The sequence below is a fragment of the Barbus barbus genome (genome assembly GCF_936440315.1).
Source record: "Barbus barbus genome assembly, chromosome: 35".
Lineage (NCBI taxonomy): Eukaryota > Metazoa > Chordata > Actinopteri > Cypriniformes > Cyprinidae > Barbus > Barbus barbus.
The window spans coordinates 13076543-13092364 of record NC_136763.1 but is presented as its reverse complement, the minus strand read 5'-3'; the positions used below and the strand labels follow the sequence as shown (position 1 = coordinate 13092364).

General features: G+C 37.7%; 2 protein-coding genes across 2 annotated transcripts in view; both read left to right on the top strand.

Annotated features, from left to right (window-relative positions):
• The window catches only part of LOC306854725 (contactin-2-like), a 31006-nt gene extending 19769 nt beyond the window's left edge, over positions 1-11237 (top strand). Inside the window, exons 14-23 of the mRNA XM_079392964.1 lie at positions 622-742; positions 1134-1292; positions 4114-4263; positions 4476-4546; positions 4718-4952; positions 5732-5847; positions 6348-6534; positions 7633-7745; positions 8325-8493; positions 8603-11237. Of these exons, the coding sequence (XP_079249090.1) occupies positions 622-742; positions 1134-1292; positions 4114-4263; positions 4476-4546; positions 4718-4952; positions 5732-5847; positions 6348-6534; positions 7633-7745; positions 8325-8493; positions 8603-8697 (1416 nt within the window). The 3' untranslated portion in view covers positions 8698-11237. The remainder of the gene's footprint in view (positions 1-621; positions 743-1133; positions 1293-4113; positions 4264-4475; positions 4547-4717; positions 4953-5731; positions 5848-6347; positions 6535-7632; positions 7746-8324; positions 8494-8602) is intronic.
• An 849-nt stretch (positions 11238-12086) lies between these two features.
• On the top strand, positions 12087-14852 carry LOC306854784 (acidic mammalian chitinase-like; the record flags this gene model as incomplete). Its single annotated transcript, XM_079393015.1, has 10 exons — positions 12087-12090; positions 12234-12438; positions 12610-12666; positions 12876-13041; positions 13140-13264; positions 13350-13473; positions 13562-13744; positions 14226-14342; positions 14425-14551; positions 14644-14852. The coding sequence occupies 10 exons, from the start codon at positions 12087-12089 to the stop codon at positions 14850-14852; spliced, it is 1317 nt and encodes a 438-aa protein (XP_079249141.1).
• Positions 14853-15822: the final 970 nt, after the last annotated feature.

Sequence of the window (15822 nt, the reverse complement as noted above, 5' to 3'; positions counted from 1 at the left end):
TGTAAGTTAGTTTGATTTTGTACCGCAAGGTACTGATTTATTCAATATTCATTTATACAGCTTGTTAAGAGATGTGCCATGGCATTTCTAAGCAATTAGACTCGTGAGTTTTGCCTGGCAGATGATAAAATGGCAAAAAATCCCATAAACCTGCATTGCAAGGACCAAAGCTATATCTAGGGAAGGTCATAGAGATTCAACACTTTGCTATGCCATTGCATCAGCATAGTAACATGCTTAAAAAACAACTTAGAGCATAGAGGATCCCTGACAACAACCCACAACACCCTAGCAAATACCACCACTTACTCTTTCTTTAATAAAATGTGAAAATCTAGTTATGTTCTTGATATTTAAAATTAGCAAGATTAGTAAAACCATTTGGATTTGTATTCCAATAGCAGCAGACTTCTCACACATGCTGAGATTAGCTTTAATAGGATTCACTTCAAAGTAAATGCCTTTTAGCCATATTATATAGTCCATTTTAAAATCCCAAATTCAAAACCTCTCTAGATTAAGCATGTAATAAAAAGCATGATAATGCTCTAATGAAGTTGAAGTGGGCTAATACTTCTTTCTAACACAGTTTACTTTTCTTTTCACTGTCATTTTATGTAGAAAGAGACGATTGGTGACCTGTTGATAGTGAACGGACAGCTCAGTCATGCTGGCACATACACCTGCACAGCCCAGACGGTGGTGGACAGCGCAGTGGCCTCGGCCAAGCTAGTTGTGAGGGGTAAGGGCTTCCGGTTGGCCGAGCAGTGATAGAGACCTTATTGTGTTTTACCTCAGCTTGATCGTTTTTGCCCAGACAACTCTCAGCTCTCAGCCCTGTGAGAATGAATGAAATGTAGAGTCATGAAACATAAATTTAGCAGATCTGCATCCTTGGGGTTTGGTTCCCATATGCCTGTTTGGTGCAGATTTTGTAAAGAAAGCAGCCACAACTAAACTGCTTTAATGACATGTTTTTTTGTTTGTTTTGTTTTTTGCTGTGTGTGCATGAATATAAATATAAATATGCAAGATAAATAACAAATTTAATATAAATATATGCAAAAAATGTGAATTTAAGAAATAAAAATGTTAGCATTCTCTGGTAAAGCTAAATGTTTCTTTCTTTACAGGCCCACCAGGACCTCCTGGAGGTTTAGTGGTGACTAGTGTCAATGACACATCTGTTGAGATGAGATGGAGCCGTGGATATGACAACCACAGTCCCATTGGCAAGTATGTCATCCTGGGCCGATCCTCACAGACTCAAGACTGGAAGAGGATGAGAACGGGTGAGGTTATGGGTCATTCTACTGCATAATGATAGAATTAATTATGCTTATAATGAAAGTGTTTTTTTATTATTATTATTATAGTTTCTCTAATGTTTTTGAACTTTTCTGTTCATAACCCTGAACCAGTCCCCCATTTGCACAAAGCATTGTGAATGAAACATTTAAATCAGCCTTCCCACATTGTCAATCAACTTTGCAGTCTTGCGCTACCAGCATGAGCTTTTTATATACTGGAATATTTTTGATTATTTACTATATATTATAATAAATATTATTTTTAATGTCTAATATGTACAACCCAAATTCCCGAAATGTTGGGACTTTTTAAAATTTGAATAAAATGAAAACTAAAATAATTTCAAATAACATGAGCCAATATTCTCAATAGAACATAGATAACTTAACAAATGTTTAAACTGAGAAATTGTACAATTGTCTGCACAAAATGAGCTCATTTCAAATTTGATGCCTGCTACAGGTCTCAAAATAGTTGGGATGGGGGCATGTTTACCATGGTGTAGCATCTCCTCTTCTTTTCAAAACAATTTGAAGACGTCTGGGCATCGAAGTTATGAGTTTCTGGAGTTTTGGTGTTGAAATTTGGTCCCATTCTTGCCTGATGTAGGTTTCCAGCTGCTGAAGAGTTCGTGGTTATCTTTGACGTATTTTTCGTTTAATGATCCGCCAAATGTTCTCTATAGGTGAAAGATCTGGACTGCAGGCAGGCCAGTTCAGCACCTGGACTCTTCTACTACGAAGCCATGCTGTTGAAAAAAAGCAGCAGTATGTGGTTTTGCATTGTCCGGCTGAAATGCACAAGGCTTTCCCTGAAATAGAAGTCATCTGGAGGGGAGCATATGTTGCTCTAAAACCTTTATATACCATTCAGCATTTATAGTGCCTTCCAAAACATGCAAGCTGTCCATACCGTATTAACTTATGCACCCCCATACCATCAGAGATGCTGGCTTTTGAACTGAACGCTGATAACACGCTGGATGGTCTCCCTCCTCTTTAGCCTGGAGGACACCCCGTCCGTGATTTCCAACAAGAATGTCAAATTTGGACTCGTCTGACCATAGAACACTTTTCCACTTTGAAACAGCCCATTTTAAAAGAGCCTTGGCCCACAGGACACAACGGCGCTTCTGGAACATGTTCACATATGGCTTCCTTTTTGCATGATAGAGCTTTACTTGGCTATTTAGTAATGTCAATGACAGAATCATGCCGATGAGTGATGCAGTGTCGTCTGAGGGCCCGAAGACCACGGGCATCCAACAAAGGTATTCGGCCTTGTCCCTTACGCACAGATTTCTCCAGTTTCTATGAATCTTTTGATGATGTTATACACTGTAGATGAGGAGATTTGCAAAGCCTTTGCAATTTGATGTTGAGGAACATTGTTTTTAAAGTATTCCACAATCTTTTTACGCACTCTTTCACAGATTGGAGAGCGTCTGCCCATCTTTACTTCTGAGAGACTCTGCCTGTCTATGACATCCCTTTTTATAGCTAATCATGTTACAGTTCTGATGTCAATTAACTTAATTAGTTGCTAGATGTTCTCCCAGCTGAATCTTTTCAAAAGTTCTTGCTTTTTTAGCCCTTTGTTGCCCCCCTGCCAACTGTTTTGAGACCTGTAGCAGGCATCAAATTTGAAATGAGCTCATTTAGTGGATAAAAGTGTCAAATTTCTCAGTTTAAACATTTATGTTATCTATGTTCTATTGTGAATAAAATATTTTAATATGGGGTGCTGTGTGTACATTAATGAGGGAAAAAAATGAACTTAAATGATTTTAGCAAATGGCTGCAATATAACAAAGAGTGAAAAATTTAAGGGGGTCTGAATACTTTCCGTACCCACTGTATATATTGGTGCTGTCAATCATTTAAAAAATTGAATTGTGTTAATCACAGTCATGGACTGTGATTAATCACGATTAATCGCAAATTTAAAATACTAGGATTTACCTGTAAATGTGTTAAAATAAAGAAAAGCATGACAAACTAGTTTAAGGAAACAGAACCTTTCACACCTCCGCAAAGTATGAGACATAATCCTTATTATTCTTTTTTTTTTCAGCCATTATCAGCCTTTATGCTGGCAATAAAACCTTTACCAAGCCACATCGCTTCAATCCCAGTATACATTTACCCAACTATTATCAAAAGTATTTCTAAATAAATACAACAAAACATTTTCTTGCGACCTTACATGAAGTATTATGACAAAATGTATTATGAAGAAGAATTGAACCTGCATGTTCTGCAGGTGCATTAGAGCTAACATTAGCGTCATGCGCCAATTTATGAGATTAATAGTACACTTTTACTCAGAACTCATTTTAAACCACCATTGAGTGTTTGTAATAACTTCCTTTTGCGATTTGGGCGGCCGCGGTACATTATAAAAGTAGACAAAAAAAAACGCAACCCACAGCTCTGTAATTTTTCCTGCAACTCTATTTTCAAAATAGCCTAATTGTGCGGGAAAACCGCAACACTGGTTCGCTGTACCCTTATCACATATGAGTATACATATCTCTCGCGCACTCTCTCTCTCTCTCTCTCTCTCTCTCTCTCTCTCTCTCTCTCTCTCTCTCTCCCCGCGTTCGCTTCACTTTTGTCTAGCCCGGTGCCTCATAATCACACAATCCCTGCGTCCCAATGTGCATACTATACACCCTATCTGCCCTAAATAGTATTGAAAATTGTTTTGTTGTAGCTTGAGAAATCTATTTGTATTAGAGCATCATGCATTATGTTATGATTGTTTTCTTATGTTATGATTGTTTGCTTATCGTTCCACCAGACCCTGCAAACATAGAAGGAAATGCTGAGTCAGCACGTGTGATAGATCTTCGACCCTGGATGGATTATGAATTCCAGGTCATTGCCAGCAACATTTTGGGTAGTGGAGAACCAAGCATGCCCTCCCAGCCTGTCCGAACCAAACAAGCAGGTCAGAACAATTATAAATTTGTCAGTGTTAAACAAAAATTAAAATGTGAAATATTATTATAAATATAATTATAATACATATTAAAAACAATTGACATACAATATAAGTTTGGTTCCACATTGAAATGTTTGGTAGATAGGGTATTTTTTCCACTATATAAGTGGGATATTGTTTTGTAATTTTTGGTTATTATTTTGTTATTTATCTTGCAGCACCCACTGTGGCTCCCAGTGGACTTGGTGGAGGTGGAGGAAACCGTAATGAACTTATAATTACATGGACTGTAAGTGCCATGGACCTCTATTGCTCTAATTTCGTATTAGATTTGCCTTATTCTTTTTAATCAGTATGTAGAGTTAACAACAGATGGTCAATCAATGTGTCTTTATTACTCAACCCTTACCTTCTGTTCCATAACGAGGCAAAAAAAAACATTTACCGGTATGAATTGCAGCCCATGGCCAGGGAGTATCAGAATGGAGATGGCTTTGGTTATATCCTGGCATTCAGAAAGCAAGGCATGCCAACATGGATGGTGGTGAGGGTGCCACACGTGGAGTCATCACGATATGTCTACAGTAATGAGAGTCTGTCAGCCTACTGCCCTTTTGAGGTCAGAATCAAGGCCTACAACAAGAAAGGAGAAGGTCCCTTCAGCCAGATTGCTGTGGTACATTCTGCAGAAGAGGGTGAGAAACATTAGGAAGGATAATCATTTTCATTATATTCTGATTAGACTTTGCTTAACCAATGGAGACAGTGGAGAAACTCCAAAACAGCAGACAGTCCTCATTGAAAAGAAACTGATTTTCCTCTATCATTTGAGACAAGAGAGCTTATTATACTATGTGAGTTTGTTGTTCTATGAAAGCATATTCTAATTTTCAAAAGTCAAAATTTCCTCCCAAAAATCATATTGAAACAAAGCTGCAATAATATCTCATCCCGTTTATATTAAGAGACAAAACCCCTCACATTTACATATCAAAGATCCCTATTTAGAGATCAGTTAGTAGCTGTAGAAGTAACAGAACAAGAAGCAATAATAACTGTAAAATGAGAAAATAAACTAAAATGCTCTGTATATCCTTTACGAGGACCCCAAGTTTATTTTAACAAGGTCTTTAATCACATCTCAGCTTAACTGTGCGGCACATTTCAGGACAGATAATTGTGTTGCACGTGTCAGAGTATAATGCTGGCTTTAAAAAGAGGCTGTTAATGAATGAAGAGAGTGTAAACTGTATTATAACTAACATCAAACTTGCAACTCATGTGTAATCGCAGCAATGTGCACGTGAAGATTGTGTTTACAGAATTCGATGAGTCAGAGATAAAACAAAAACTTATGACTTTTTATTTGACATTAATGTTGCCAGCCTTTTAAAATGAAATAAAAAGATTAAATGATAAACAAATGCATGATAACTGATACATGTATAACATGATGTTTTCCGGCCTTCCTTAGAACCTACCGAATCCCCAAGAAGGATTAATGCCACGGCTCTGACAGCTTTTGAGATTCAGGTGTCCTGGGACCCCATTCAACATCTGAACATTAATGGAGTTCTTCGGGGTTATGAGGTCAGGCCCATTCTTCTTTTAATATCTGTAGCATCTCTTTTTAAATTTCTATGTGGATTGTTAAACATAAATGACATGACAGAGTTGATGGTTGTTTTGTTGACCATTGTGGGTCATTGTTGGCCATTGAGGTGGCACATCAGGATATGAGCTTTGCCCCATTGAGTGATCGACTAATAGAGGTGCTGTTATCTCATTAGCTCCTTTTTATGAACAGCATATCTAGATCAGATCAAGGAACATGAAACACATTTTTTAGATAAGGTGCCTCCCTTTGGATAAAACAATGCTTTGAAATCCACTGGTATCAAAGGGTATTTTTTGCAGATTGTATTTAATTAAATATGGTAATATAATTGTCTTTCAGAAGCAAAATAAGACTTCATTATTTTTTTACCCACTTTAATTTTAATTTCTCAATACGGACTTCACATTCAGGTTGTTTTCAGTATGATCAAGCTTGTCACAGGTTTGAGACAGTCCGCTTGCTCTGGTTACAGATTCGTTATTGGCGACAACATGAACGTGAGGCAGCTGCGGACCGAGTGAGAACAGCAGGGCTGGAGAACACGGCACGAGTCACGGGTCTGAGGCCTATCACTCTCTATCACGTCACTGTATTGGCCTACAACAGTGCAGGCACTGGCCCACCCTCCCCAAGAACCACTGTCGTCACCAAGAAACCTCGTAAGACCTCATTTTTGGGCTCAGGGAGCACTGGTAACATAGCTAAAATGTGCTTTACATGAGTGGAACAAGCTTCCTGAGATTCTAAAATATTTTTTCTACAAATCTTAACCCAAACTCCTACTCCAAACTACCAAGCTGGCACATGACCAAACTTTAAAGGTGACATATCATGAAAATCAGCGTGTTTCTGCTTCCACTCAAAATTGGCATTTTCAAAATGATAATTATAAATGGTCTGTGTGGTATTTTGAGCTGAAACTTTACAGACACATTCTGGGGACATCTGAGACTTATTTTACATAATGTAATAAGAGGCACAATAGGTCTCCTTTAATGTTAAAAGGTGATTGAAAGAATTTCAGTTGAATTCATGTTGAAAGAATGTTTAGTGTAAAAAGTTTAACAAAAAACATATAAATGGATGCTGTACAATGAATATCTACATTGATTCAATTTGCAAAATTAAAACAAAATCCAACAGTGATTTAACCTTGATCCATGACATTGATACACCTGTTAAAAAATGTTGAAATGTCAGCTGGGTACTCTTTAAATCAGAGGGCAGTGTTTGGTTGATAAGAATATTGTTCCAAGAAACAACAAAGGCTGATTCATGTCCAGCTTGCGTAAGCTGGTACCCTAAGGGTGCTAGAGTTGAGAAAAATAAAAGATCTTGCATCACATCACGTTGTCGTGATATTTTGAGCTTTCCTTACAGAACCTTTCTTTCTGTAAGTTGCTTTTGGTAAAGATTGTCAAAAAAGTATCGGTCAACCATCTTTGCTGTTGACTTAAAACCACCTATATTTATTTTCATTCTCCTTCATGGAGAAAATAAACTGTTGCTTGATCTGTAGAAATAGGTTAGCCTACTTATGAAGATTACTGTTACAATAATAGAAATGTAATGAGTTTAATTTTGCCACTAAAGATAGAACAATCTTATGTAACAATGTTACATCCGTAACAGTTCAAATGTCCCGAACAGTCCTTCATACACTTCATACAAACTTGACATTTGCAATTCCTGTCTTTGTCACTGAGAATGGTGTGAAAGCTTTGTGGACTTACTTTTGCTTGTAACTTCAATTCTAGCCCCCAACCGTCCTCCAGGTAACGTCTCATGGAAGGCTGTTGGTTCTTGGGTTACTGTGAGGTGGGATCATGTTAAATCCATGGACAATGAATCTGCCGTTCTGGGTTACAAAGTGAGTGACACAAGCTGCCACCCAACACTACAGCTATCTCTTAGGATGCGTGTTTGTGTTGGGTCATCTGTCTCCATCTGTATGTCATCAGAATATTTGTTCAGATTCAGTCATTTCAGTCAAAGGCTCCTGTCGTATCATTTCATAGCTCTGAGGTAAGAATTTAATAAATGGGCGGCCTAATGTCACATGAGAAGAGAACATGTGTCGTCCCTTATAATGACCCTATTGAGCCCGTTAGCAGTGAATAAACACGTTAACCAGTTGTGTATGTCATACCTGATCTGCTATAGGATTAAGGTCATCTTTTGACAAGATGGTGTGTACTGTATAACAAATCTCAACTGCTTGATTGCTTGTATTGTCAAAAAATGTCAAGTATATTTTTGTACAGCGCAAAAACCACTTAATGCGAATATAAGCCATGAAGATATTAAGATAGTATAAACATCAACATTGTGATTTTCTTTGAAGCTGCTTTGAAACTTTGTATTGTGAAAGGTGCTATACAAATAAAATTGACTTGAAATGCTACACATCTTGAGAATTCACAAAACTGATTCTCTATTATTTGTTCAGGTCCTGTACAAGCATGAAGGGCAGTCGTCCTTGAAGATACTGGAGAAAAGCAAGAACTCCATCACTCTGCCGTTACCCAAGGACAATGGTTATTTGGTTCTGGAAATCCGCTCTTGGGGAGATGGAGGAGACGGAGCAGCCCATGAGGCAATAGTGTCTCAAGATTCAGGTATGTGAGACTAAAAATAACTAGGAGTACTGGTTTTAGTAAACTCACTGAAAAACTAGTGTTTAAGTTCTAAATGATGTCTCTGAAAGTCTGTGTGTTTGATCCACAGGCACTGGAATGATGGTCCAGAACAGTTCTGGGTCCCTCTGCACATCTGTTCTGCTGTTCACTGCACTCGTTCTCATTGGCTCGTCTGGACTGTGATGCTAGCCAGTGATGAGGCATTTCTTATTAATATCAAAGAGAATTGAGCAGGTTTTCCTCAGAAGGGGCAGGGCTGTGGGTTGGGGGTTTGTTGAAGAGGGATGTTGGAATGGTTGCGTGGGGTGTAAAGTTTTAGAAGTGTGAGGAGTGGAAGGTTCTTTTGTATAAAAAGGCTTTTTTACAAGGATGACTGGACAGAGAGAGAGTCGTTGTGGGAGACTTTTTTGATTGTTATAATTTTAGATGCTTGCCTTAGACGCTCGGAATCTTGAGCGGTGATCATGTCAGCATTTGGTTGTAGTTTCTAAAATTCAACAACAGCTCTGACTCGTTGATTTCGTCATAGGTGTAAATACACATGGATGTATTGGTGACATTTCCATAACGGATGAAACAAAACTTTTTTTAATACTTTGTTGCTACATCATGGCAGCATGTGGACTGCAAAATGATCCAAATGAATGTTTACCTTTTTTATTTGATCTTTATTTTTTTGTGTGTCAATGTAATTAGAAGCAGGAGTGGATCAGGATTTTTATTAACGGTTTTGTATCTGTGTTGAATGATTGTAGCATTCTGCCTCCCTCAATTTCTAGTTTTTAAAGATGAAAGGTCTCACGAAAGCAATGGTACAACAGAACCTGATTCTCGCGTGGTTGTTAAAGTGGGCTTGGCTTGCCAAAGTTATCACTCTGTTATCTCATTGTTATTACTTTGCCTTTTTCCTCAAGGATTACATAAAATTTATGTCCATGGGTTGTTCATTTCTTTCTTGGGACACTGCAAGAGCGAGACACTGAACATTGAACAATGCTGAAGATAACATTCATGGACAAGCAAGTTAATTATTATCCTATAATATTGTTACATTATCCTATAATACGATTTATTATATGGTATTGCTTTCTTCCAAGGTCCTGGTACTGTATGGCTCAATCTTTGGAGACTGTCTCTAATGGTGGACACCTTACCATACTTTAAGTGACAACGTCCATTTGGCTAAAAGAATTAGGAGACATGTGTTTTGGTTGGCTAACATTAGATTGTGAGCAGGGTTGCCAGGTTTTCATAACAAACCCGCCCAATTGCTACTCAAAACTAGCCCAATAGCGTTTTGAAGGGGGTCCCCCCTCCGGGGTGTAAAATACATGTGTTTTGGTGAGGTTTCCCTGGTAAAATGCACATTGCAGGGGCTAAACATCACATTATTGGGTCGCCTTAACCTGTGGACATGAAAAACAACCCACGGCAATTGAATATTAAAGTACCCTAATTCTGCAGGAAACCACAGACTTGCCAACACTAATTGAGATGGTCTTAGTGACGATTCTGGGGCTCTTTGGTCACTCTGCCAGTTTGGAGTCCCCTAACAGGTCCCAGGACACTTGTCCGGTCCAAAATCCAGCTCAACCTAAACCTGCCATTTGTTGTTTAAAAACCTATATAGATTTTTAAAAAAACTGTTGTTTTCCTTTTTATTTTATCTTTTTATTTATTAATGAGGACAAAACTAAAGATTTCAGAGTTTCTCTGCTGTACTTTTTAGATAGGTCTTTCAAAACTATGGCATCAACTACTGAAGTACAAACTGAAACTGTAATGAAATCATTTTGATGTGCACAATGCATCAAATTTCAGTCTGAAGCTTGTACTTTCAGATCAAAAAGTACAATGAAACTGTTTGAATGTTGTATATATTTCTTTCCTTATCCCTGTATTCATTTTAATTAGTGCCTGTTCAATGGGATGATTTCCTTAGAATTATTCATTTTTTCTATTTAATGTTTCTATTTAATGTATGTATTTTTTATGTAACACAGTGTTCATCAAGTTCTTACTGTAAATGTAGTCATTTCTTCTTTCGCGGGGTGCTTGATTGTTTCAGCTCCTTCATTTAGCTTTTTACATCTTCTCTAACACCTTGTTGATCATTTATATGAAGCAATTTCATATTTTGCCCATTAACTGTAAATTACAAATCATGATCATCTAAAACAGTTTTAGCCAAAAACACATAACAGCATCATCAGTAGCTCTAGGCCCACACCCTGGTAGCAGTTGAGTAAATGTTACACTTTTCAAATGTAGAAGCACTCAAGTCATGTTATAGGACTACAAAACCAAAACTATAGTGTCCTCTTGTCCTTGTTTTGTACTTCTCTTTCAAGTGATTTTAAGTGCATTATGAGTGCACTATGTATATTTTCACAGCTTTCTTTTCTGTTATCATTTAATTCGGAAATCATTCTGCTGTGTTTCACATTGTGTAGTTTGCCCTCTTGTGTTCAATCAGGGCTTCGTCAGTCACAATTAAACATTCATAGCTAACAACTTTCCAAAGTGGCTGTATTTACGCTTGCAGGAGTCGAATGGCACGCTAGTAGTTTTACTCTGAAGGTCACTCAGGTTGTGATGTCAAGTTGTCTCTTCGAACTGCTATGTACCCCAGTTGTTGTCAAGGTTGAGCCTGTCCACTGTGGACTGAATGTGAATAATGCAGCACTTGTAAATGGTCTTCAATAAAAAACATTTTGACTGTATTTGAAGATACTATGTTCAGTTTTTAGCGATTAGCATAATGCACACATTCGTACAGATGTGCACAACTGGCTTTGATGCACCATGTATTTATGCATATGGAATATATAAGGTGGCGCAATGCCATGAGATGTTAACAAAAGCTTCCATGTATTTATATTGGCAAGCACAGATTGATACAGGTCTGTGCATACACTATCATGCTTACATGCCTAATATTAAAAATAAAATGTGTTTTTTAATAGAAGAAACAAAACTGCTCACATTTGAGAATTTTCTTGTTAAAGTTGAGGTTAGATCGTGTCACAAGAATCTAAAAGATAATCCCACTTTACCGTAACTTGCTAGTTATATAACTCCTTATTAATTTTATTGCCCAATTCTTGTGAAGTTAGCACGTATTGCCTGTACTTTGGAACTATTAATAATGTATAAGTGTACATGATCATGAACATGTTTTCACCAAACTGGTCATTCTGAGTGCTGCTGACAGGTAAAGAGAGCAGCTTCTCAGCTTCCGTTTCATTCATTTCTTTGTTACTAATGTTTCTATGCACACATTACTTTTCATTTTTCATCCATTTCTATTATAGAAAGGATTTGACTATGGCAAAACTTGCAAAGACGTGCTGGTGAAATTGCTAATGCATTATTTGCTTTGTTTTCCAGCTCTGTTTCTGAAGAATACTGGTTTAGACCAAAACCAAAATGAATAAATTAACACTTTTAGCAGGTATTTTTCATATACATTTAATTTTTAAATATATTTATCTACTATAAATGATATTTTGATATTTATGCATAACCATGTTGTCTTTTCCGTAGCACTGGGCATCTTGCTTACAGTGCAGATGGGTAAGTACCTTCAATAACTTTGCATTACCCTAAATAATATGTCAAATATATAGTCTATATAATATATGCATCAACATTCATAATAAATGTTCCTAGATAATGAGTAAAGAATAAGTGCAATATATATTCTTTTCTTGATATAGTGGCTTCTACAAAGCTGGTGTGCTACATGACCAACTGGTCCCAGTACAGACCTGGCAATGGCAAGTTCCTGCCAGAAGACATTGATCCGTTCCTCTGCACACATGTGGTTTATGCTCTGGCAACCATCAGCTATGATAATCAAATCACTACTGTTGAATCGAATGATCATGTGCTGTACAAGTCTCTGAATGACCTGAAAAAAGTGTAAGCAAAAGCTATATCTATAGCAATACAATCATCACAGTGTGATAAACATGATTAATTACACAATTTAAGTCAGACCTTTTTGGTAATGCACTTTTTTTCCATTGATTTTGACTCATTGATTTTTTTCTTATTACTTCATTTATTTTATTTATTCATTTATTTTAATAGAAATCCTGCATTGAAGACCTTGCTGTCTGTTGGAGGAATGCTCAATGGCGTCAGTCCGTAAGTGAAACACAGTATCTGTAAAAGTCATAAATATATGATATATGACTTTACACTATAATATGAAAAACACACACAAAATAATTTTTAATACTAATACATTTTTTTAATAAACTCTGTTAAATTAGACCCTAGCTGCAAACACATTAAACATGATTTACTGAATCATCTATCTTATGTACTGTTTGTCTTAATTTGCAACTTTGCAGATACATCAATGTGGTGTCAACTCCAGAAAACCGCAAGACTTTCATCCGTTCTGCATTGCAGTACCTGCGTCTCCATGAATTTGATGGTATGGACATTGACTGGCTGTACCCAGGTCACAATGGAAGCCCACCAGAGGACAAGAAGAGGTTTACTACATTCCTGAAGGTGAGCAGACTAGAGGGTTAAAATCAAGCATGTTTATTTCCATTAAAACATGACTTTGGGTCTGATTATGTTTCTATGGTATGAAAATTCTCTCTTAGGAACTGAGAGAAGCTGTTGAACAGGAGGCCATAGACACAAAGAAAACTCCTCTGATTGTCTCCTGCAAAGTTTCCAGCATCAAGTCCACTATTGAGCGTGCTTATGAGGTTGCTGAAATTTCAGGGTAAGTTTGCTGTGTTTTAATCAAGCTGCAGTTACATGTGTGCCTATGAAAGTTTTTCACTTTCTCCTTCTTTCTGTCAATATAGTCTGTTGGATTTCTTGAACCTTTTGTCTTTTGACTACCATGGACACTGGGACCCCGTGACAGGGCACAACAGCCCCCTTTTCCGCAGCTCCTTTGACACTGGAAACATCTTTCACCACAATATCGTAAGATCCAAACCTTTAAATTGAAAATGCATCAATTCAGAGTGTCATTTGTAAGATCTCTTAGCACGTCCTTGGCTCTCTTCTCCAGAACTCATCTGTGGATATCTGGTTGGGCAATGGAGCCCACGCTGACAAGCTGCTTCTTGGCTTCCCCACATACGGACGCACATTCTTGCTCTCCACTTCACAAACAGGTCTCGGGGCCCCAGCCAATGGCCCTGCTGACGCCGGCCCCTACACACGCGAAGCAGGCTTCTGGTCCTATTATGAGGTTTTAACACTATTTTTACATATGTTCTAAAACAAGTGTTCTCAACTGGTTTTTGCTTTAAAAACTAGGTCACACATTAGACCTCAAGGCATGGAATTTATACTAAAGTGTGTAATATTTGATATATAATATTTTACGTTTATGTATAAATTATAATTTACTACATGTAATAGTACATTTCAAAATGCAAGGGGTTTCAAACTGAATTCAAACTGCGTTAAGTAAATGACTACTAACAAGGTTCAATGTTTATTATACAACAGTTAGTGACTCTTTAATGACTCAGCCACTAGGTGGCGACAAGTAACCATCTTTATGAGTGAATCATTGAAACATTCATTCAAATGATTAGTTTAAAAAACACTGATTCATTCTGGCACAAAACAAGTGAGTCACTGGATCATTCGCACAACCGATTCATTCAGGAATAATCTATGTAAACTTTGGGTGGTGAAATCTGATTATTGTTTTTGGTTCTCAGATTTGCCCCATGGAATCAAGTGTCACTATTGAATGGATCAATGAGCAGATGGTGCCCTATGCAGTTCAAGGAAGGGCTTGGGTCGGATTTGACAACCGTGAAAGTTTTGCTGCTAAGGTAAATCAACTGCTGGTTTCCAGAACGCAACAAGATGTTTGATGAGCTTCCGACAAACCTTTCCTTATATTTGCTTTAACAGGTGCAGTGGCTTAACTCCTTAAACTTGGGAGGAGCATCAGTGTGGACCTTAGATTTCGACGATTTTGCTGGCCGTTTTTGTTACAGTGGATCTTATCCTCTTGTCAACCATTTGCGCAATGCACTAGGTAAACACTTTGCAATTCTAATGCAGAAAAATACCATAAAATGTATTCTGTCTTCTGTTATATGGATTGTGATGCTGAATCTCTATTCATAGGTTTCCCACCCAAGCCCACCACTACACCACGTCCAACCACGACCGCTGACCCCATCACCTCTTTCTGTGTTGGCAAACCAGATGGGCTGTACCCCAACTCTGCCGATGAAACCACTTACTTCCAGTGCTTCCGTGGAAACACATACCTGCATAAATGCCAGCCTGGTCTGGTCTATATTGATGCTTGCAAATGTTGTGATTGGCCTTGAGTGCAAGTTCAAATCCACTCCCCCTGTTCAATACAGCTGTCCAGTCTCCTGCTGTTGTGATTTATTATCTCTGCTTCCGACTACACAATCTTATAATTTGAAAGAAAAATAATAAAGAAGTCACAGTCATTTTTATTTTATGCATAACAATATGGAGTTGTCTTGTCATATTTTTCCTCACATTTTGTTAATCAAAAATCATAATGTGCAGGGCTGTGCTTCCCGACACCGTCTTAACGCTGCGTCGTTCTTAAGATATACCTTGAGCTGTACCTTATCGATAATACGTGTTTCCTGAAACGTTCTTAGTTAAGTATACCTTCTTTAAGTCATATTTTCGTAAGGTTGGTCCAGACCACTCTTAGCTCTACCTTATCGCTGTTTACAGTTCATAGTTCATCACATCTCAGTCTATTAGACTAATAGTTGTTAGCTATTTTATTATATTATTAATGGTTTTGCTAAATAAAAGACGGCACTGTCCGCAGAACCATTTAAGTGTATGTGTACTAAAATTGTCAAAAGCTGTCATTCTAAAAAAAATTAAAAATAATAATAATTGTAATCTTGGCCACGGCAGCAAAGATCTTTTGGATCTTTAAGATCTTGTTGGTCCGATTTTGTCAAGACAATCTTAAATTCAGCTGCTGGCAGCTCTCACCTTTCTTTTTTTTTCTTTTTTCTCTGCCATAGAAGCTGTTGATTACATGTTTCGCGTGTTGGGCTTTTATTCAGGTATATGGGTCTTAGTGACAGAAATTAGTGTCACAGATCTGCCAGACTCTGTCACCAGCCAATCACAGCCCACTCCCTCACCTGAGTACTGATCACACGCACCTGCACATCATTAAACCACTCATTAGCCATGCCATAAATACATACACCTCACAGCACTCCAGTGTCCGGTCTCGTTCATGCGAAGAGGACTGGCATAGCTATCACAGCTCTATGCCTACTACTTACCTCCTTG